This window comes from Triturus cristatus, chromosome 12, assembly GCF_964204655.1.
Source record: "Triturus cristatus chromosome 12, aTriCri1.1, whole genome shotgun sequence".
Taxonomy (NCBI): domain Eukaryota; kingdom Metazoa; phylum Chordata; class Amphibia; order Caudata; family Salamandridae; genus Triturus; species Triturus cristatus.
The window spans coordinates 642,338,895-642,362,859 of NC_140595.1; the positions used below are offsets into that span (position 1 = coordinate 642,338,895).

A 23,965-nucleotide genomic window follows, 5' to 3' on the forward strand; every position below is an offset into this window, starting at 1 on the left:
ACACACCAGATGGCCCTAGCTTCCCAGCTCAATGCAGACCCTAGTCCCACTATTCGTCGAAACCTGCTGCTGGCTGAACAGCTACGACAGTATCTAATGGGTGAAGCCAAAGAGATCTGGGAGGCATCACAACACCAGATTTATCAATGGGGCGATAAATCAAGTTGAATGCTCCATAGACCCTGTCAGGCGGATACTTCCCCAGCTGTCACATCCGCCATTCGAGGTATAGATGGGTCCTTACACATGACGCCGGAGGGTGTTGCTGAGCAGTTTGCGAGGCACTTCACAACCCTCTATGCACAACAGGAACAGATCTCGGCTGAACTCATAGCGGAGTTCCTAGTTGACATTCCGCCTCAACGACTCCCTGATAATCTCCGGGAGCAATTGCAGGCCCCAATTGCAGTGGATGAACTGACCGGGGTACTCAATGTGCTTCACCCTGGTCGGGCTCCTGGCCCCATCGGGTTCCCTATGGAATTCCTACAGCCAAACATGCACCTCTTGGAGCCTCACTTGTTGGCGGCCATCCAGGAAGCCACAGAACTTGCTATTAGGCCTGGGGATTGGCGGCATGCAGAAATTGTGCTGTTTCTCAAGCCTGGCTGCCCTCCAGACGACCCTTCCTCCTACCGCCCCATCTCTCTTATAAATTTTGAACCCAAATTGTTAGGGAAAGTCCTAGCGGATCGCCTGCGTGGCTGTATCGCGGACCTGATCCACCCCGACCAGTCGGGCTTCATGGCGCAAAGGGCCACCCGTCACAATATCCGGCGAGTTCATAATGCTATGGTGGTGGCCCCGGAGCTGGGTCGGCCAGCCTCCCTGCTCCTCGCAGATATTGATAAAGCGTTCAACTCTCAGAGCTGGGTGTATCTATTCCAATTTCTAGAGGGGATCAACTTTGGGCCACGCTTCCTGACATATATACGTCTATTGTATACCGTCCTGACGGCGTCGGTCTGCATTGTAGGACACCGATCCCGCTCCTTCCCAATTCGGAGGGGTACTCGACAGGGCTGCCCCATATTCCCATTGTTGTTTGCCCTTACAGTTGAGCCCTTGGCGGCTTGGGTCAGGAGCGACCCGATACTCCAGGGTTTCGACTGGTCCCAGTCGAGGTCGGATCGCATCGCGTTATACGCAGACGACGTCTACTTTTTCATGACAGACCCCTGGTATTCTGGATCCCGCATCCTGAAAATTCTCAGGGTGTTTGGAGGCACGACAGGCCTCCATGCAAATCCTGCCAAATCTATTTTTTCCCGGTATGTGGACATCAGTGTCGTGATTCATGGGCCACGCAACTCTCCCGAGCAACGGATGGTTTCAAATATCTCGGCATCTGTCTCACCATGCCCCAAAGTCTCCTGGGCGCACAATATCACCCCATTGTTAGCAAGCCTTAATAACAAAACGGCAATCTGGTCTTCTCTCCCCCTTTCCCTATACGGGTGCTCTGCCATTTTTAAGAAGGTGTTTTTGCCTCGGATCCTACACCGCCTTCAAAATTTCCCATACACTATTCCACGCTCATGGTTCGCACAAGTCACTGCCATACAAAATACATTTCTCTGGAACGGTGGGGCAGTTAGAGTTGCACTCCGAACCTGTACACAATCTACTTACTGTGGAGGGATTACAGCGGCCGATATTTACTCCTATTACGTAGCGTCTCATATCCTCGTAGTAAACGAATGGTGGTATAACTCCCCCACAGATCTAGCCTATTCAATTGAGCACGCAGCGATGGAGCGGGTCTCTCTCCTTCACTCACTATATAGTTCCACACGCTTAGAGCTTCTGCCGCTGGCAGACAGGGTTGTTATACAGCTCTGCCGAAGTAAGACCCGACAGATGGGCTGGAATGGGAAACTCACCCAGCAAACTCCCCAGTGGCAAGGTACATATCTTCGATCGGTGGCCGCCTTGGAGGGGTTCCGGGCATGGGACCTTGTGGGAATTTCGACCCTTGGGGATGTGCTGTGGGGCACCACATTTAAGTCATTCCAAAAACTGCAGGCCGAATTAGACATGCACAAATCACAATTCTACAAATTTCTCCAACTCCAACATGCACTCACCCCCCTGATTCGCACTTTGGAGACACTCCCCGAATTCCAACCTTTGGAGGGCCGCCTACTAATGGGCGATCACAGCTTCCACAAGATCAGGCAAATATACCAGACGCTGATGACCCACACGCCCACCACCCTCGACAAGACATGACTTTCATGGCAGGCCGACATTCCAGATCTGACTGACGACGACTGGACCGAAGCAATCGCCAGCCCCCGGGGGGTGCGGCGGTCTCCTCATGCTATCTGCTTATCCAGTTCAAATACGTACATAGGGTGTACTTTACAAGGGTGCGTCTCTGGCGGATGGGTGTTATCCAGTCCCCTGCATGCCTGAGGTGTGGCCGAGAGGAGGGGTCATTCATACATATGGTTTGAAGCTGCACGGCATTGCAGCCCTATTGGCGTAGGATTAGGTCATGCCTCAATGAGGTGTTGTCTTGGGAGCTCCCACTCTACCCATGACTTTTCCTGTTACATTCCACTGATAATATCTGGGGGAGTCGATATAAACCGCATCTGCTGTTTCTGGCCCTTACTATAGCCAAGAGGGACATAGCGCAACTGTGGAAGGCGACATCACACCCGACTCTAGGTAAATGGAAGACTGAGTTAGATAAATGTATGGGGGCAGAGATTTCTGTTTTTGATGCCAGGGGATACCCTACAAAACACCGCAAGATTTGGACCTGGTGGGCGACATACCGAGGAATTGACCTTCCCCCTCTGCCTGAGGTGGACCCCTGAATGGCACCCTTTGACCCCTCTTCTTTATTACCCTCTACTTTATCTTTATAGAATATTGTTGCCCTGTTTACCTGTGTACATTGAGACTGATATACCGTATGTACCAATGTGGAGATCGAGAACTGTCTGTATATTGTTTATATTGTTTCACCTGCATGTTGGGCAGGTGCCGTTAAAATATATAAATAAGTATATTGGAGCAAATGACATCCTTTCTTCCTTACAGGTTACTGTAGGGCTATTGCCCCCCCTTGGTGCAAAATAACCTAATAACATTTGTTGTTAAAAAAAAAAAGATGAGAACCTCTAGGACTTACTGGAACACAGGATGGGTCTATCAGGTTCAGTATTAAACTGGTTTTCCCTCCTTTCTTAACAACAGAACGCAAAGATTTAAAGTCAATCAAACCCTCTCCAACTCTACGCCATCCACACTTGGGGTCCCTCGGGGGTCTGCACTCTCACCCATGCTCTTCAACTTGTCATGGAGCCTCTAATGGAAATGCTCAATTCATTCAACATTCACTATCACATATATGGGGATGATACCCAACTGTACCTGAAAATATCCTCTCCGGAAGACATCCGGTAACTCAACTCAACCCTACTCAAAACACAACACTGGCTGACTTCCCAACATCTGAAGCTAAACTCCTTCAAAACTGAATTCCTCCTTATTGTGCCACCTAAACAGGCTCCCGTCATTGTTAAATACATGAAACACCAAATGACTCTCAACTGTACTCCATACATCATTGACTCTGCAAAGGCTCTTGGAATATTACTTGTTGAGACCTTGAGTATGCAGGAGCACATCAACTGAGCCACCAAAGGAGCTAACTTCCACATGAGTATCCTAAGAAAGATAAAACCCTTCCTCCCCCTGGACGTCTTAAAGTCTGCTGTTCAAGCGCTATTAATTTCCAGGTTGGAGTATGGTAGCGCAACACTCTGTGGTCTTTCCAGCTACAAACTGCACCGCTCAGGGCATCCCTGAATTCCGCTGCAAGGCTTATCATGGGATCCAGAAGAAATACCCACATCACAGTGGACCTGAAATCCCTAAACTGGCTGCCTTTTGAGGCTAGGATTCATCTTAACATTGCTTGCATGACACACAAGGCCCTTCATCATAACACCCCTTTGTACCTAGCTCAAAAACTGGATCTCTCTGGTGATGGCATATCTTCTAGGAGTTCTAGCACCCTGCTGCTAAAACCTCAAAAATTCCAAAGAAAGAAAACGTGTAAACCAAGCGTTCTTGGGCATTTCCCCGAGAATCTGGAACTCTTTGCCTCCGGAAATCAGACTGAACCCCTCAACGGCATCTTTCAAAAAGGAAGTGAAAGCACGACTGATGAATACCCTCGGATTTGAATGTACCTACTCCCACTCTGTACCATTTGTTGTTTGTTCTTTAACAAGCTGGTTTCTCTCATCCTGTACGGACTACCTCACCCTAAGTGGTGCTGCTGCAATGTGTTTCACACTTGATTCTATGACTATGACTGTTCTCAACATCAATATTTGTTTTTTGTTCATATATGCTCATCTATATCCTTTTTGCGATGTCACAATACATTGTTCCTCTTTTATGCACCAGTATCTTGCTTAGCACTGTTGTGTTTCTGACCCACTTGCCTAACCCTTTTTGTCCTTGATCATTTGTAAAGCACTCTGATACCCACCTGGGTCATGTCCGACCTATATAAAACGATATATCAATAAATAAAGTTGCTGGTTCCGATGCATCTGTTGTAGCGCCACTGGGCCCTTTTTCATTCTTTAAAGTTTTATCTTATTGCTCGCTCTATTTCTCATTCACTTGGTCCTCCGATGGATCTTGAATCGTGCGAGAGGGGTTGGATATAGGGGATCCAACTCCAGATATCCAATGAGGCCAGGAATTGGGTAACTGACCTACAATCTCGTAATTGGATTAATGTATATAACTCTCAGGACTAAGCTATACAAGTAAAGTATTATCATTACTAGACCAAATCGTCTGAAGATTCAGTCGAACCAAGATCATACAAACCAATAGTTCAGTTGGAGCTATGCAGAATAATAACTTTAGTATCTGCTGTCCAGAGATCTCTATATGAGAATTCCCTCCCACCATCAATAGCTCAATGGGAATGCACAATCAATTATTGGAGACAAATCATGGAGAGACAGAAACAGGATGTGAGGATGGTTAGATTTATCATAAATGTTAAAGGAATAATTACATCAATATTCGGCATTTAAGATCTAAAAGTGCAATTAGACAAATTGATTTCGGGTTGGTCGTTAATTAGCAAAGCTCAGTAAAGTTCAAGACCTGACATGCACCATGACAGTTCAAAGTCATTCTCCCACGAGAGGGAAAGAATTCCGGCAATAGCACACACATCGTATGCATCAGCCAGTAGAGTCTGCAAGGAAAATCTAAGAATAAGTAGACGCGATGTGTGTCTGAATGTCTCCAAGAGAAGAAGGGCAAGAGCCTCACTTTCCGTCACATCAATTTATAATTTTATCCCTGAGGTCCGGGTGACACCCAGTGGTGAAATTGTAAAAATACATTTTTCAAAAGAAGTGCCTGGGTTCTCATCAGGTGTCAGCTTGCAATGGCCAATTTCTCCTGTTAGCACTACCTAAAAAACAAAAAACAACTGCTAACTATGAAAGTGGGGAGAGGATGTGGTGAATGGCCAGAACCGCTAATTTCGGGTCTGGGTAACTAGGTTCAAGTCTTGGCGTCGGCTCAACATCCTGTGAATGTGGCCAAATTACTTCATCTCCCCGTAGATGAATGTGTTCTTAACTGGTGCTCCTGTAAAGCACCAGGGTTGATGATTAAGTGCTGGTGAAGAGCATCGGAAAAAATAGGCTCAAATTTAGCACTGGTGACACCTCCTGAGTCACCTTATCTGGTCAGATCACTCAGTCCATTGTTCAGTTTGTTTAGGGTGATCGTCATGCAGCATAAAGAAGACACATATAGTCAAAAGGTGGTGATCATGTAAGTTATCGAACCATTCATTGTGTATAACTTTCAAACAATAGTCCTTTTGCAAAAGTACCTGGATGAGTTCAAGAGGACAGTTTCCCATGGCATATGTTCACAAAGTAACAAAATTGTTGCAAGCAGTCCTAGTATGCAAATGTGAACTCACCCTATGAGACCTAGTTTCTCTTCACATTGCAAGCCTGTGAAACCTTTTCATGAGAACAGAATCAAGAAAAAGGAAAATGCAGGCCTAAATTGAATTCAGTTCATGAAATATAGAATCTAAAATAATGGCAATATACATTTCATTTATAACCTTTGGCTTTATATATTTCTTCTAATTTATTTGCACTCAAAGCCTTTTAGGTTTGTTGTAAATAGCACTTGTAACTATGACGTATTACCGCTTTTTCAAAGAACCAACATATACAATTATTCAAAAACATAGATGAATATAATTTCTAGTGATTCATATTAGTACATGTATGGAGATTATTCTCTAGAAGTTTTAGAGCATTTGGTTTTTGTATAAACGTGCAGCACCATTTTCTTCTTGTCACTTTCAGTGCACATTTTTCACATATGCAATAATTAAATTCTGAATGAAACCTTTTTAATATCACACGTAAATATCTCTAAATCATGTTAGATTTCATTAAATCCTTCACACCCATAATTATTATGATAAGAATGGTTCTAATTCCTATAACACCTAAATACATCACATTTACTTCTCTGATACACATTGAGTTAGCAACTGAAACAGGTTAAACTATGCACCTATTTTACTTGATGCATATGCTTCCATCTATCCTACAATTGCTGCATGCTTTTATGATGCAGTAACTAAGTATTCTCATGATTTTTCCCTCATGATTCTTCAACGTATAGTTAGCACAGTTTGTCCACGTTTGTCATTTTTCTCTCAAATGTGTAATAATCGGTTTTATGTGTTGGTTAAAAGCTCAGCACTTTGTCTCCGGTGTTCCTTGTACGTTCAGGCATGTCCTTTGGTAGTTGTTGTTCATTCTGTGACAGTATGGCATATTTGTGGCTAGTTCTGATGAGTCCTTTGGCTCTGATGAATTCTTTGCTCATTTGGCTTATTTGCTAGTTCCACCTATTCTTTTAGTGTTCCTGGCACATTCTTTGCTAGTTTTACAGAGTCTGTTGCTAGTTCAGCTGATTGCTTTGCTAGATTTGGTACATTCCTTGGTCGCTCTGCTGAGTCCTCTGCCTATTCTGCTAGTTTTGGCACATTCTTTGCTTGCTCAGACACATTTTTAGGTCTCGCGCTTAGCGTTGCACTGCGCAGAGGTGCTCGCGCAGCGCAAGACATTTTGTAAGGGAAAAACAGGGTTTGGTAGCCGACCTAGGAATTGCACACGCTTGTTCGTGTGCATTTCCTTTTCTGCTACCCGATTTGGCCTTTGCGTGCGTCTTTTTATTAAAGACTGCACTCAACTGGCCAAAGGCGGGCGCATTGCTCCGCCCATGACCTATTGGTGTCTATTACGTGCTTGGTGCACGTAATAGACACCAATAGGCCGTCATGTGGTTTCAATTATCGTGCCCAGACACGGGCGCGATAATTGAAAGCACATGGCTCGCAGTGGCGCGCGTGTGCACCACTCGCGGGTTTCAAGCCATGAGATAAATGCGTGAGCATGGTATCTTTGCTCCTCCACTGAGTGTCCTGATCCTCCACTCTTCAGCCATAAGCGTGCATGCAGTACACTTGCACCGTCTGGTGAAGCTGTCCTGATCCTCCATTTTGTGCCAGCCCAAACCAGGGGCATCCATAATGGATCCCATTGGCTTCAGTTCTCCTACACACGCACAGTTTTATGATGCATGTGCTGCACATCTGCAGCATACACACTGTGTGTCAGTACTATCAGAACTTTAAACAGGTGCAGTCTTTAGGCAACCCTCTCGCAGATGACAAATCTCAAAACGTGGTACAGCGTTAGCACCACTTTACTTGCTAAATGAGGTACAGGGATGAGTGCACACTTGCTACACTTTCCATGTCGCAAAACGGTCCGAGATCTTGCATTATCAGGGACAGGTTGATGCTTCTTTGCTAGATTAGCATGATATCATGGCAGAAGTAAGTATAGACACCAGATTTACAAGCAAGTGGGTGCTCAGGCATGGATACATGCTTGTGCAACACGCAGGGGACATTCCGGTCACAGCAGAGATCTTTGTGACAACGTTGTTTATTTGAACCCTCTTATGTGAACTTATGACTTAAAAGTCGTGTAGTATTTTTAAGCGCAGATCATACGGGAGTGTTGTGAATAAAGGTTCCCCTTCAAGTGCAGGTTCAAATCACAGCTTTTTTTTGTAATTACTCTGCTCAGTTATACAGAGTTTGTGTGCTTGATAAAAGGCCCCGCTTTGGGAATGATGCTTACTTACTTCGGCAACTAAGCTCCCGCTAATAGCGCAACTACCGCTGTTTGTGGAGTCTCACTTAAAGGAAGGCAGGCGCCCTATAGAATTCCTCTGTGCACCTAATGCGTAACCTGATGGCGGTAGCTTCCCCCCCTTGGTTCTGAAGGGTTGTAGGTGGGCAGTCTGCCAGTCATTCGCTGCGTGGAATATGGGACAAAGGTCGCAGCTCACCGACTTCAGAGGCGGCTGATAATGTTGGCCAAAGGTGACCGAGCCCTGGGCACGCCTTATGTCTTTGTCTCACATGCTTCGTCCCAGGGAGCGGTCATCACTGACTTGATTCCGTTATCTGCTCCCTCCCCAGTCTCGTCATGCTGCTCCCAGGGCACAAGTCCTAAACAAGCATTTGCAATGCAATAGGTCTCGCAGTTACACGAGTTTAAGCTATTGGCATTGTAAATGACAATGCCTTTTACTTATCAGTTTTACAAAACAACATATAAATAAAAGGCATTGTCATATACAAATGCCAATAGCTCAAACTTTCTCAAATGCGAGACCTATTGCATTGTAAATGCTTGTTTTCTAATTATTTTGATTTCTTTGCAAGTCCTGCTGTGTCCTTTGCTCGTTTTGGCACATTCCTTGCTAGTTGTGATCAGTACTTGCTAGTTCCGCATAGCATTTTGTGAGTTCCTGGCCCTGCTTTACTTGGTCAGGCATGTTCCATGCTGGGTCAGGCATACCTTTTGATTGTTCTGGGATGCCTTTTTGATGAGATTGCACATCTTTTCTACTAAAGGCACATCCTCGCTAGGACTTGTGTGCTATTTGCTGATTCAGAGTGTATCAGTTTGTAAAAGGTATTGTGCTCATTTGGTTGCCAAATAAGGTGTTTCTATTGATTTGTCTTTGCAGCAAGAAACATTGGTCTCTGTAATGGAAAGCTTAAAGCCATGTCTGGAGAGGAGCTGGATAGACTAGAAGATGTTGACTTGCCCTCCATCGTGAAGCAGGTGTCGATATTGCAATCAGTGTTTTTCCTTAGATTTCTTTTGTATTTTTCTTAACTCAGCTGGATTTGCTTATTTATTGTTTTATTTTGTTTTCTGTTCAGGTGTCGGTGTTCTACAGAACAAGTCCTAAGCATAAACTCAAGATAATAAAGGTAACTGCCTTCACAGGAGTAATAAACTAAGAAATATTAAACCGAGCTAATTCAGAACGTAAAGTTAAGTGAGCAAATATCAAAAGCGGAGAGATGTAGAGACCCTAATAAAAAACATGAACCAGTAAAATAGGGACAATACAGTACTGGGTGGAACTAACTTGTATAGAAATTAAGGGATTCCACAATAAGCTAGAGCCTATAAAAGATCAGTTGAACTTGGGAAGTGTGCTTCGCGTGTCAGACATGCCTTCCCCTTTATTTTTAGAGGCAGTACCTCATCTGAAAGCCTTCAGTCTTATCCTGAAGGCAAGATTCTGTTACAAGAATGGAATCCAGTGCCACAAGTGAGCATCCCCACACAATGTGCCACCACTAATATTGTCCCACATGAGAACAAACCCCAGCCACAAATCGATAACCACATTCCACGCTGGAATGTTCTATACTGATTGCAGTAGTTGATTTGAAATGTGCTCCTGAAGTTCTCCCATCAAATCGGATTCAATATGCTCCAAAAACTAACAGTAAATTCCATTTGTTCTCAAATTAGTCCACGTTGTCCCCAACGTTTTGCTGGAGATGATGAGAGGGTAGAAGAGTACAGAACAGCGGCAAGAAGTAGATTGCGGAGTGAGATGTGTGATATACTGAACTACTGCTATGGGTTTTGTGAATCTCACAATGAGAGTTCTATCAAGTACAAACATGCTAGGGGAGTGATGGGGCACCAAGACCAAAACTGAGCGTTCTTGTTCTACCTTTATCCCTCTCTTCATATGAAGAGTTTGCCAGAACCACCCAACTGACTCCTGAACCCTGTATTCTTCCCAGTAGCATACCAGCCCACTTTGTCCAATATTAGTCATATTGGCAATGGCCCCTGACCCCTGTCTCAGTTGTAATCTAATGTTATTGTCCGGGTGTTTACAAATTGTCCAGAGTGAGACTTAGGCACATAGGTAGGGAGCGTCCAGGCGCCACATTGGAAGATACATGTATATGTTCCTGTGTGTAAATAAAAGTTTGCGGTACCTCCCTTCCCCCTACACCCCACGCTCGAGGACCTTCCAAGACCTTGGAATCCGAAGTAGCCATGATTGATGAGTGTTATTGATATGACAGTCAGAAGTTGTCCACCCTATCTATTGTAAATATTTCCAAAATGGCATCTTCTGGCAGGGTTTCAATCTGTGCTTTTTTTTCTCTACCGCAGGCCTTGCAGCACAATGGAGCTATTGTTGGAATGACTGGTGATGGTGTAAACGATGCTGTGGCCCTTAAATCTGCAGACATCGGTGTTGCGATGGGAAAAACTGGAACTGATGTCAGTAAGGAGGCTGCCGATATGATATTAGTGGATGATGACTTCACAACTATAATGTGAGTGTAATTTACAACCTTTCAGGTAACATTAAGGGTAGAACAGACTTGTGATAACTGACATTTGAAGGGTTTTCTATGATACTGATTTTGCAGAGCTGAGATCTGATGCTTTATTACCATAAGTCACAATTTATTTTTATAGATAGGCTAAATGTCTTTTTCACCAACGTGACTCCATGAATTAAACAATTTTCCCTTAGTGAAGCAGATTTTTTTTTACATGTTTTATCTTAATGCAAAAATTCTCTGACAAAAAAGCAACTTTTCTGATAGATACATTTAACTGGAGTTTCCACACATTTTGAATTATCCAGGTGCTAGACTGGATTTGTAACTTTTCATAGCAATTTCTACCATATGGTGATAAATGGCATCTTAGGGCACCACATAGATTGCACACTGCCTCCAGAAGTGAAGACCAAGTCATATATAGGTGCCACACCTGTGAGCTGGCATCAGTTTGTTTTTCTCGACCGCTTTCGGCAAAGATCCAGAGTTCAGCCCCCAATTTCCTTTTCTCTTTTTATAAGCTGTGCGCTAAGGAAAGATGCCCCCCCCCCCCCCACCAATGACCACATGCTCTAAATCATGCTGCAAGGTAGGGAGCAGAAGTCACACAAACTATGTCTATGGTATCCACGCCCTGCAACAAATGCTCCCTTTTGCACTCAAAGGCTATTGGGGAGCAGCAGACTAAATTGTATTTCACTAAACACAAAAAACAGAGACAGTTGTGCTCGAGACAGTGGACTGGCTCCAGCTCCAAGTCATGGTTTCAGTCCTGCTCCTGGTTCCCGTCCCATTCCAAGTCATCATCCTCAGGTACGTTGAAGACTAAGGGCGTGATTTCGATCTCGGCAGATCGGTTACTCCGTCACAACAGTGATGGATAGCCCATCCACTGAAATATAATTCCCATTGGAGATAATGGGATTTATATTTTGGCAGATGTTATATCCGTTACTGTTGTGGTAGAGTAAACCGTTCGCCGAGATCGAAACCAGGCCTTAAGTCAAAAGACAAACGTGTCCACAAACGCAAGTAGTCTGAGCGGGGCTCGTCTCCATTCCTTCCCTCCTCCTTCGGGAAGAAGTCTTGCCGTTTCCACTCAAAGGACCTAACTTTGCTCCCTTCATCCAACTCTGATCCCTTTCTGAGCCGGTCCCAGTGCTCCTTAAGTTCCCCAGGACGTTTTCCGCCTTGCAGCAGATAGTGGCCTTCAGAGTGGCATCGTTCAAAACTTTCTGCAAGATTCCAGCTCTGCCTGAGCCCCTACCAGAGTAGGCTCATGCCTCAAGTTTTGTGTGAAAAGCATTGTCATTTTTTTTAAACTGTCCTAGCCTTAATTCCAGTGGGGCCTACTCCAGATCTGACCCATTGCCAGTTTCAGATCTGGAGTTAATGTGGGTCCACACCAGGCCCATGTCTCCTTAAGAAATTACCATGGCAAAGCCCCCAACATTCAATGAAACCCAGCCTCTCCATCAATGCTCGTACTATCATTGGCTGGAAGCTACGTTCAGATTGATTCTCACAATGTTCAAGGACTTTAACATTTTCCACATGTCGAGGATGACGACAAGAAGGCGGATAATTTGCTCCCCCTCATTAAAATTATGGTGGCCTATATTTTAATCTACAGAATTCTAGTAACCAGATACTTTACCTGAGATATAATGGGGCTACCCATCGGGGTCACCATTGAGAAGAGTGCCTCTTTTGCAGAAATGTTGGATCCATAGTTTCTTATTTTTAAATACTAAAGCTTGCTGCTCAGATCCCTTGCTACCCTTTGAGGCTTTAACAGAGACATTGATGGCTATCTGGTGTAAACTGTTAGTGGCAAGACATCATAGGCCCAACCCTGCAAACCTGGCATTTGTGACTTAGCACCCAAATCCATAAGCTTGGTAGATCAAGCCTACACCAGCAAAGTAAATCCCAATGCATTCCTTTCTGCATTGCCAAACAGGGAATCAAAGTGCATTGACACATTCAGGAAAATTATTTTTCCTCCGCCATTTGTGCTGTGAGGTTCCTGAACACTGTGTGCCTGCTCACATTCTTTGGGGATATAGCTTGCTAGATCTTGCTGACCATTCCTTATGAATTCAGAAATGCATTTTCCAAGACAGACAGGATGCAGCCAAATAGGTTTTTGGTGCTGGTCTTGACATGGGAGACTCTCTGGGTCATGTCATGGTGACCAGTGCATCAATCAGGTCTCATTCCTGGATAACCACCACACGATTTTCCAAGAAGTGCAAGTATCCCTTATGGTTCTGCTGTTTGACGGCTCCAGGCTATTTGCTGAAAAGGCAGTCTCTATGCTGAAGAGTTTCAAGTACAGCTGTGTTACAGTCTGATCTTTTGGATTGTCAGAACAATAACTCAAGACAATACTAAAACTTAGACTTTTAAATACATTACTTTGGAAGGACTATTTTAAGCTGTTGACATTGGCCTGGGTTCTTTCTGCCTTGGATTCAGGGTATTGGATGGTGTCCTTGGATTTGCAGGATGCATACTTTAATGTACCTGTCTTGCAGTCTCACAGGTGCTTCCTTTGGTTTTGTGGCGGATTCACAACACTTCCAGTTTACCATACTACCTTTGGTCCCACCTCAGCCCCTGCAGTGTTAACAAAGGTGATAATGGTGGTTGCGGCCCATCTTCACAGCTGAGCAATACTTGTATTTCTGTACCTAGATGACTGGCTGCTTAAAGAAGGTTCACAGCAATCGGTTGCAGACCATCTAGACTGATTTCAACCTTATATAATTCCTGGGTTTTCCTATCAACGAGACAAAATCTCACCCCGTAGTTGATTCAGAGGATTCGCTTTATAGGGTCCATCCTTCATAGTGGTGCTCAAAGCATTTTAAACCCAGCAGTAAATCTGGATGACTATGGTTATGACCCCAATGATTATGACTCAGTGCTGGCTTATGCTGCCGACATTTCTAGGACTTCATAGCCTCTTTACCTTGAGCATTCTGCTGTCCCAGTGCTGAAACCTCAGCACTGGATCTTCATTTTGAACAAAATCCATATTTCAGAAGACGCATCCCTGGGACCTTTAGTGGTGGCTGTCGTACACTAATCTGACCTGTGGCAACCCGCTCTTCCAACCCACCCAGAGCTCACAGTAGTTGGGCTGCAGCAGTCATTCATGAGAGGTCGAGATCAACGGAGAAGAACTACATCAACCTTCTTCAGCTTCATGCCATTAAGCTCTGATGGCATTCCCTACTTCCTTTACATGAAAGGAAATGCCAGTATATGTCTTGGTGAACAACACCATCACCATGTGGTAATGCAAGAATCCTGGTGGTGTTGCGTCGCAGGCCCTGCTCCATGAGGCATTGCGATGCTGGACATCAAAGCAAATTCTTTGCGAACAGTTTAGCAGGCTTGCTGAATGCCAGGACAGACAAACTCAGCAGGCGTCATCTGGCAGACCATGAATGGTGTCTTCCTTCTGAGGTGGTTCAAGGCATTTTAACTTGCAGTGCATGACTTGGCTGGATCTTTTCACCACTGCCAAGAACATAGTTTCATGATTGCTTCATTGCTGGAGTTTCCACCAAAAAGCGTGTACACCTTGTCACTTGTGCCACATGTTCTAAAGAAGATCAGGAAACACTGGGCTCAGATCATCCAGAGATCATCGGAATGGGCAGGAAAGTACGGTACTCTGATTTACTGAGCCTGACCATTTGCCTTCAGAACCCTCTGCATCTTTGGGCAAACCTTCTGTCTCCGGAACAGAGCATGGTCCTGCACCTAAAACATCCACAACCTACACCTCCATGCCTGAAGATGAAGTGACACAATTGAGCGGGCATGGTTTGTCTCCAAAAGTAGTGAATGATATTCTTGAGGCTAGGGGCCTGTTTATCAAATATATTTCTGCTTGTAAATGGGCAAGGTTTGTGGTCTAGTGTGAGGATTGTCCAGTTGCTCCTCTTCAGTATATGTTGTCTGATGTTTTATCTCTGGCCCAGCAAGGCATTTTGTGGGCACTGTTTCAGACTTTCTATGTATGCCTGACTAACTCTTGTTAATTAGGTTACTAGTTGTGATGCATTTATTAAAGTGTTTTACCCCGCTTCCTTTACCATGCCCCAAATAGTCCTTAATGTGATCCTCCTATTCCTTCATGTGCATGACTTTCAAGTCTATGCCTAGTTGCTCTCTGCAGTTGTTGATCATTAAAATGGCATTCCTCATTGCAATTACTTCTGAGTGCTGTCGATGACCTAAGAGTGCTCTCTGTGCAGCATCCCTATACCGCCTTCTTCCAGGACAAGCTAATGCTATAAACTTGTGCTTCCTTTTTCACTGAAGGTGGTCTCGTCCTTCAACCTGGGACAGTCCACCTCACGCTTCTCGGGAGCAGAGGCTTCTCCTGTTGGATCCAAAATTGCTCTAGCCTTCTACACTGAGCACATGAAATGGAATACCTTTTTATTGCCGTCGGGGCAAAGAATGTAAAGGAGGTTCAGAAGCAAACCTTGTGTAGGTGGATTGTCCTATGCATAAAAACATGCTGTGCTCTTGCCAAAAAGGAGCCTCCTGAGGGCCTTTAGGCTCATTCCACCAGAGCAAAGGTCTCCACCACAGCACTTATGATGGGTGTTCCAGTGTTGGCCATCTGCCAGGCTTCAGTACACACCTGCATAAGGCATTAACTGTGTTGACAGTCAAGCTTACTTGGAAGGGGGGCTTATTCTGCTCTATCCTGTAGGACATCTTGGTACAAGTCCTTTCCTTAGACTCTCCACCTTTTGGTAGGTAATGCTGTGGTATCTAGTCTAACTGTGAGGAATCTGTGGTTAGAAATATATATCGGAAGAACAAGTTACTTACCATTGGAAATACCTTTTCTGGTGGGTAGTATATCACATCGCAGATTCCTCACCACCTCCCCGGCTCCTCATTCTGTAGAGTGGACTTTTAGGGTTCTAAAAGGTCCAAGTTAGATGTTACACACTGTCATATTTGCAAGCTGTCATAACTGATCAGCGTCTTAGAGTGCAGAAGAGCTCTAAGAAAACTGGCATCAAGGCACAGGGGCAGTGCCCACTTATGGCTCATAGTCCTCAATTTCAGATCCAGAATTAGGCCGCCACAGAGCCTGATGGTGCTACCTATTGGCTCGCTGGAGCAAAGTCCCAGATACAGCCTGGCACTTTGGGGCATTCAGAAGGTGATATATCTGCAAATGGTGTATCCATCCGGAACAGTGTTTCTAATTGACACATCTTTATAGAAAAAAACATAGTCTTCAAAATGTTAACTTTCCTCTAGTAAAAACATTTTTGCAATTTTTTTTTACCTGGATTGGAAACCTTCATAGATACAAAGCTGTGAGCTGTCTTCCCAAGCTACATACAGAAACAAAGGTCAAGGGAGGTGGGTCAACTAACACTTTACCACACCATCACATCTCAATCGATTGATCATAATCAATCAATTAATAAGGCTCTCTAGACCAGATTACAAGTAAGCACTGTCACTTATTTCTGAATCAGGCCGCTAAAAATAGTGATGCACAGCAGGAATAGTTGTGTCTCTAATGCTATATGGTATCCTTCTCAGTCTATGTCCTACAGCAAACACAAGCCCTATCTAGTACCTTGCTAGGAAAACTACATTAAGGCAGTCCGTAATAGGATGTCCAGGAGACCTACGTACCATCAGAAATCCTGTGCCAACCTAAATGATTCACATTTTAAGATTAAAGGCCATCAAATACTTTGTACATTTACAAATAATACGCTGCCCGATTACTGCACCAAGAATATATTGCGAGTGGGGTTGCTTCATCAGGATTTAAGTGCCAGTGTAAAGACTGTAAAGCAATAATTTGTGTTTAAAAGGAATACTGTGAAGAAAGTGAATGCTCTCTCTGGGATTTCATTACTCTGGAAAAAAATGTGTGCTAGGAGACATAATTCTCCTTGGACTAATACAGGCATCAAGAATATATTGCCAGGAAGAATAATGATTTCAGAAGTGCACTGCCCAGGAGAAATAGTGTTTCCAAAGTATAACATCCCTGGATTGCTGGCATCCGAAGATTGGACTTGATAGAGGGCTCTGCCCTGAATGTTTTGCACTTCTGCATGAACGATGAGGTTCATTGCTGGAAGGGATCAAATAAGTGTACAATTTCCCATATGACAAATGAGGGATAGTGTGTGACAAAGAATGAGTCATTCCTGGTTTGGTTGTTTCATGTTTGTGCATAACTCTGGTGTTCATGCAGTGGTGTTTATGACAGCTGTGTTTGGTGATGCTGCTGGGTCTTTAAAATGGTGCAGTGGTGTCTCCTCCGCTAAGGAGCGTCGCCTCACTGCTTTTCAGCAGTGTAAAAAAGGAAAAAATAAAATGATAATAACACAATGTTATTATCATTTTGTTTTCCCCTGCTGAAGCAGTTTTGCGGGGCAGGGCTGCTCTGCTCACAGAGCAGGAGAAGGAGTCGTGGGCACTCTAAGTGCGCATGATGTTTGGCTGGCCGACTTGGGTTGGCCAAACAGTCATGCGCACTTAGCATGTTCTTCACCCAGGCTGTATTACAGCCTGGGTGGTGAACATACCCAGGCTCATAGTCCCCGTCTGAGCACCAAACAAACCACAGCACTCCGACCAATCACGACGCTGCTGACAAGAGCGACATGATTGGCTTAGGGGAGCCTGTATGCTTCCTGCTTCCGTTCCCAGCTGGACAAATCAGGAAGAGATGTGGAGAGACCACGAAGAAGAGACACGGTGATGACTTCTGGACTCATGTAATCGAAGATCCAAAAACAAAGCTGCAGATTAACTACTATTTTTGAGGAACCTCATCACAAAATGTAATGATTATAAAGGGGGTAAGGGAGAACAGGTTTGTGAAGGAGGGAAGGCAAGCATAGGTGAGGAGAGCATTAAATAACTCATCTATGTGGGAAACGTTGTACAAATCTTGGAAGATGGACTGCGCTTACCTTGCCCAGACTCTAAGGGCCTGATTTATGGTTTGACAGACAGTACTCCATCCATCAGGGTGGAGAAGGACATTACCTCTGCATCCTGACAGACTGCTGTCCATCACATTTATAGATGACCATCAGCCCAGCAGTCATCTCTATACACTGAAAGTAGCAGCCATCACAGCAGGTTCCTTTCAATGTACAAAAAGTTTTTGTCTTTCAGAAACAAAGTCCCAAAGTAGAAGTTTGTATCTGAACAACAAAAAATACAAACGACCCCCACACCCTGAGAATTTGTCTTCCAGGGTGTGTGGTTTATTACTTTTTTCTGTCCCTCACCACTGGGTTTTTCATTGTAGTGATGGACAAAAAATAAATAGATTACACTATCCACACTAAATAGGGTTGGTGATGTAATATCAATCCTAGTAGGGCAGTCGTACAAAGTTTCCCATTAACAGACCTACTTGAGGTGGCTCAAATGGTGGAAGTGTCGAGGACTGCCCAGCCCTAAATGAGGCAGGCGGAGCAAAGGTTTGGTGGACAGAGTACCCTGTCCACCAAACTCTACATCAGGCCCTGAGCATCCACAGACTCAAAGCCATAAGCTATTTTCACAAACTAAAGAGGTCATAAATAACAGTGTTAAAAAGGTCCTCTGTATACATTAGATCAAAGGGAGACTTTGTTGCATGACAAATAGACATACTCATCTTTACTATGTCAGTGAGGCGAAAACTCAGGAACTAGAGATGTGCAGCAAGACCAGTCCTATATGACAAAATGCAAACCATTACAATTAAGTGCGACATGTATTTCAGTTAGGTGCTTGAAGAGGAAATTTCTTGTTAAGTGTGTGTGTTTTTTTTTTAACACTTATGACTGTCTCTGACCTTTTTGCATGTTCTCTTCATGATCTTTGTTCTTAAATTCCTAAATTCAAGGGGAAGACGTAAATAAATACCAAGTTGGCAGTAACCACAGCCTACAAGGTACTATTACACACCTTCCGAGTATCTTCCTGGAGTAGCACACTTATGACTTGTGGCAGTGATTGTGCTCCCTCCCTCTCAATGGCATGCAGCACAAATTAGATTTAGAATTGGAGTATTGCAGTATGAAGCAGAAGTAACTTAAATGTTCTATTCATTATTTTTATTTTTTCACCTACTTTACTGACCTAAAATTTTTCCTGCTTCTCATTTTAAGGAGTGCCATTGAAGAAGGAAAGGGGATATTTTACAACATCAAAAACTTTGTTCGATTTCAGCTCAGCACGTAAGTATAAAATAGAACAAAATAAGATGGTTGATTGGATTCATATGTGACATACATTTTTCAAGAAGCAGTGTCTGGAAAGATGACATGGCTTCCTGACAAGTATTATTTTTTTCTCATTTTAGGAGTATTTCAGCTTTGAGCTTGATTACTTTGTCTACGGTGTTGAACCTGCCAAACCCACTTAACGCGATGCAGATTCTTTGGATCAACATTATAATGGATGGGCCGCCGGCTCAGAGGTAAGCACCACCACTCAACAATGAGTCATAATTCAGGTGGTTCTGATCCTTGGGTCCTAAGGACACAATCTTTGGTGTGAGTCCTGGAGAAAATGGTAGGTCATCAGCTGTTATGAAAACTTCTGCTGGGTTTCTTCCCCACAGGCATAAGGTAAGGCTCCAGATATATCTCTACTTCGCAACTTACATTTATTGAAGTGTGCTCCAAGTGACTGTTCTCTTCCTCGTCTTCATTGAGGACATTCCAGTTACCTCACTTGCATGGTGTTGCAACTTCCTTACTTAACCCTAAATGAATTACTCACATATTATCTTTAAGTATTAGTGAAGTTCCAGCTGAGTCCCTTAGTGAGTTGAGAAAGTTCTTCCAGCTGGCTTGCTTACTCCTTATATTTGTTAGGAAGGGTATTCTAGCTGGCTCCCTTATTTCCTGTATTTGTTAGGAAGGATGATCCAGCTGCCTCGTTTATAGCTTGGGTGTGTTAAGAATTGTGTTCCAGCTGGCTCCCTTATCCATACATGATATTGGGATAGGTACTACATCTGGTTTCTTTGTTATATCATCTGCAATTGTATAAACACATTTGTCAGTTGGGTAGTTACATTTGGGTTCAGAGGTCCCCTCAGACCCTGGTCCCTAGAGTTCTTGCACCTATTGCACTATTGGTAGTTACACCCCCGGTTGTAGCAGACTACATAGCAAATGAAGTGGAGGGAGGTGCCGATGAATGTGTTGGGATGAGGATTTCCCCATCGTGGAGTACACAGCATTATCTGAAATTATATGTATTATGGCTCCTATTCAGGGACCATGTCATTTCTGATAATGTGTAGATATTTGAAAAGGATGGGTGATGTTGAAGTCTACCTTTTCATAATATTTTTTTATCTAGCTATATATGCATACAATATTTAACTTGAAGGATATTGCAAATGTTATTCTTATGAATGCACCTATATTAAATATTTAAAGCCTTTTTGGTTAGTGCATTCCAGTGATTCATCATCGCCAAGAAATGCCTCTTATTTGACACAAATTATGGTTTTAGTCTTGTGAAGTTGACATGCACCATCATACCTTTGCCTCACTTCATCGGGATTTACGTAGCCAAAGCACTTTGCAGAAGGTATTTCGAGATCTGACCAGGTGTCCTCCTATGCCTACGTTCTTCAACTAGACCTTTTGTGCGTAATATAGTGTGGTTCCTCTAATCTATTAGCCGATGCTTATGCTCCATAATACACTCACATTGCCCATGGGTTTCGTTTATTTTCACAGCCTGGGGGTGGAACCTGTTGATAAAGATGCAGTCAAGCAGCCTCCCCGATGTGCTAAAGATTCAATCCTCAACAAAACTCTGATATTGAAGATCCTGCTCTCTGCCGTGATTATCATCAGTGGTACCCTCTTTGTCTTTTGGAAAGAGGTGAGGACTTTTCAAGAGTATATATGCATGTACCTAATAAACACAAACAAACCAAACCTCTCTTAGATTAATTCAGTTAGGTCAAAGACTATATTCTTGTATCCTAAAACTGAGGGCTATGTGCATTTGTATGGCTTGATAATGACACTTCACAGTTGTTTCATGGTATGATTGGAGGAAGGGAGGCAAAAGAGTGTGGTTGAAGTAATGGAGGTATGGGAGAGAAAGAGCTAGGTTTTGAGTTCAAAGTTTGGTCTAACTTCTTGGGTGAGCTTTTGGTGATAATCCTGCTGAAAGTGGAAGAACTTCCAATTTTGCAAAGCCTCAACTATTAGTAATCTTCCCCACATGCATTAGTGAAGGTTGCTCCAGCTGCCGACTTACTTCCCAGGCTTTCTTATTTCTTGCATACGATATAGAGGGCGTTGCAGCTTACGTTTATGTGCTCAGAAGGGTAGTCTAAACGTGTCCTTAGGACCCTAGTCGTTAGCCTCCCAAGTCTAACACTTGTTTATAATCCCAGAAGCTTGCCTCAAATTGACATTTGCAGCTATAACACGAGATCAAATTTCCTAGGTATTTTTTTCCCCATTCCCACACTGCCTTATTCAAACATGCAGTAAAAAGGGGCAAATCATGGTTACCCGTGGAGGACTATTGCAAGTCAACATAAAGGATCAGCTAGTTCACAGTTCAAATCCTGACAGGACCAACTGGTCCAGTTCATCATCAGAGCTGGATTAAGGAACATACCAGTACCATTCAGTATCATTCCATTAAGCAATTGTCTCTCTCACCTGTTATATACAGCAATTAGAACTGTAAAAAACAAAAACTTTAAGAGCTTTAGTTAAAAAAACTAATTGATATTATAATTAAAACTACTGCTATGGTCTATGCAAGATTTTTTAAAACGGACTGGATGATTGAAAGAAATTGAATAAATGTCTGCATACTGATGTTATGTACATGGAACACTTTTTACAAATTTGTATTATAAGCTTCTTATAAAAGATAAAGCTTAAGAGCAACGTGCATTAAATACTGGTTTTCAGTTGTTCCTTGTGCCCTTGAACTATCCAGGCTGTTGACAACCCTGTAGCAGATAGAGGCCTTCAAAAGGGGCCAGGCTGTAGATTTTCAAGGTAATGTCAGGTGTATATGGAGTGCCTTCAGAATCATGATGGCCCCTCCCCAGTACCAACTGATGACTGCATGTGTTCTCTTTCCAGTTCTTTACCTGCTTCGCCCGCACTTCCACTCGGGCCCCTGGGGGCCAAACCAGTTCCAACCACACAGGCTTCGAACATGACCCCAGAGATGCGCATTTTTGATTCAGTGAGGATGCTGAAGTCCAATCCAGAGCCTACAGTTGCCACGTTATACCCATGTTGCACTACGAGATCACCAATGCACAGCCTTCAACATTGGACAGTCCCAATCTTGCCCTGGACGATAGTACTACATGAGGCTAGAGACCGAGTTCGGCTTGGATTCAGATACAGCTTCAGAACATGCTACACAATGAGGACAGCCAGGAAAAGGAGGCAGGCAACTTGCTATCTCTTCACTATACTAAAGCCCGATTATACTTGGACTTACAAAATGCTAGTGATTTAGACACATCACCAAGACTGAATTGAAATCTCTGCAAAGGCCTCCCACAGAGGAAAGTGCCACCTTTTGCAGTGGTTCTCTTCACTGCAGCAGGAGTTCTTGACTTGCAGCTACCTACTATCGAAGCAAAGCAACCTTATTGACAGCAGTCTGCACCTGGGCCTTCCATGGTGCAGCGCTTGCTAGCATTGAATGAGGCTCTGGAAGACACTTTGAGAGACTCTCTGATGATGTGCTCAGCTTCCCCAGTTAGTTGCCTTCTGGCTCACTAAAATCATCAACCCAGGCTTCTTTCCCCATCGGCAGATGCAGTAAAGTTCAGTGGTCTAAGAACCCATGAGCATGGTCAATCCAATTTTTTCCCCTCTACACCACTAAATAGGGAGCCAACGTGAATTTAAGCTTTTGGTAAAAGAATATGCTCTTGTCATCCTGGCCTCTGGTCCCCAAGAGTTCTCTGTCCTGTGCTCTGGGCCAATACACACATGCCCTTTGAGATGATTAGAATGATTCAGGACAGACAAGACGCTGTGAAATGTCTTGATGGCTGCCCTTGACACAATGGTATGTATGGGCTTTGCCATGGACACCAGTGTTGTGATCAGGTTTCATACCTGGATGTGAGCTCCTGGGGTTTCCAGTGATGTCCGAGCATCCTTGATGGCCGCGTCTTTTTATTCATCCAGACCCTTTGGAGAAAAGGTTGACTTTGTGCTTCAACGTTTTAGAGATAGCTGTGTTACTGCTTGTCCCTCAGCTTGCTTTCACCAGTCTGCCCATTTCACCAACAATAAAAAACTGTTAGAAGCTACTCTTGGGGTCTAGCCTATTGCAGAGCCAGCCCTCTCGACCAGTCTGGCAGCTGGCCCAGACCTTTCAGGGCTCCGGAGGACCTAGTGGTAGCCGTAGTCCCAACACCACCTAGTGCAGCAATTTTCCACCCCTCCTCACCCACCACAATGGGTTTCAAGCTGATTTCACTTCCCTTTCTAGGACCAGATGCAGCTGGTATGGAGTAGGATAAAAAAAAAATGCTACCTGGCCGGCAATCACTGACTTCAGAATGGTGGCTGCTGCAAATTGTTTAGAAAGGGTATGACCTACCATTCATATGAACCCCAGTTGTATCCCACCCTTTCCTACCCAGGTATCCGCAGCTCCTTCTGCCATCCTTCTGCAGTAAGTCATCTCTCTTTTGGCCAATCGGACTATCAAGAGGGTACTAGAATCAAGACAGTGAGGCATGTTAACTCTTTCAGTGCTTAATTTGTAAAAGAATAAGTGCTGATGCCCAAACCTCTGCTCAAAAGCCCACGGCCAACATTATTACATGTGGACAGGTCACCTCATTCCTCTTCAATCCACTACCAGACTGTCCCTGCCTCTTTATTTCACTCTAGCAGGTGCTTTCTCCATTTGTGATGTTTTTCCCATCTTTCTATTCTTCCTTCTTTCCGCTTTGTGTGTTTTTTTTCCCCTCTGACTCTGCAAATGTTTGAGGAAAAACAAATCCCGGTACCCAAAAATGAGTGCCTGTGGGCCCCACTTGCAACCATTGGCTCAAACTAAGCATTACTCTTGCTACTTCCTGATGCCCAAGAAGGAAGAAGGGATCGGGCCTATTTTTTATCTTTGCCC

The 23,965-nt window shown here is 44.0% G+C and overlaps 1 protein-coding gene across 3 annotated transcripts in view; it reads left to right on the top strand.

The window, feature by feature from the left end:
* Positions 1–23,965, top strand: part of ATP2C2 (ATPase secretory pathway Ca2+ transporting 2) — a 319,016-nt gene that overhangs the window by 274,957 nt on the left and 20,094 nt on the right. For all 3 annotated transcript variants that reach the window (XM_085639286.1, XM_085639285.1, XM_085639284.1), the window contains 6 exons: positions 9,145–9,242; positions 9,344–9,394; positions 10,611–10,777; positions 18,973–19,041; positions 19,167–19,283; positions 20,563–20,710. In XM_085639286.1, coding sequence (XP_085495412.1) covers positions 9,145–9,242; positions 9,344–9,394; positions 10,611–10,777; positions 18,973–19,041; positions 19,167–19,283; positions 20,563–20,710 — 650 coding nt within the window. The remainder of the gene's footprint in view (positions 1–9,144; positions 9,243–9,343; positions 9,395–10,610; positions 10,778–18,972; positions 19,042–19,166; positions 19,284–20,562; positions 20,711–23,965) is intronic.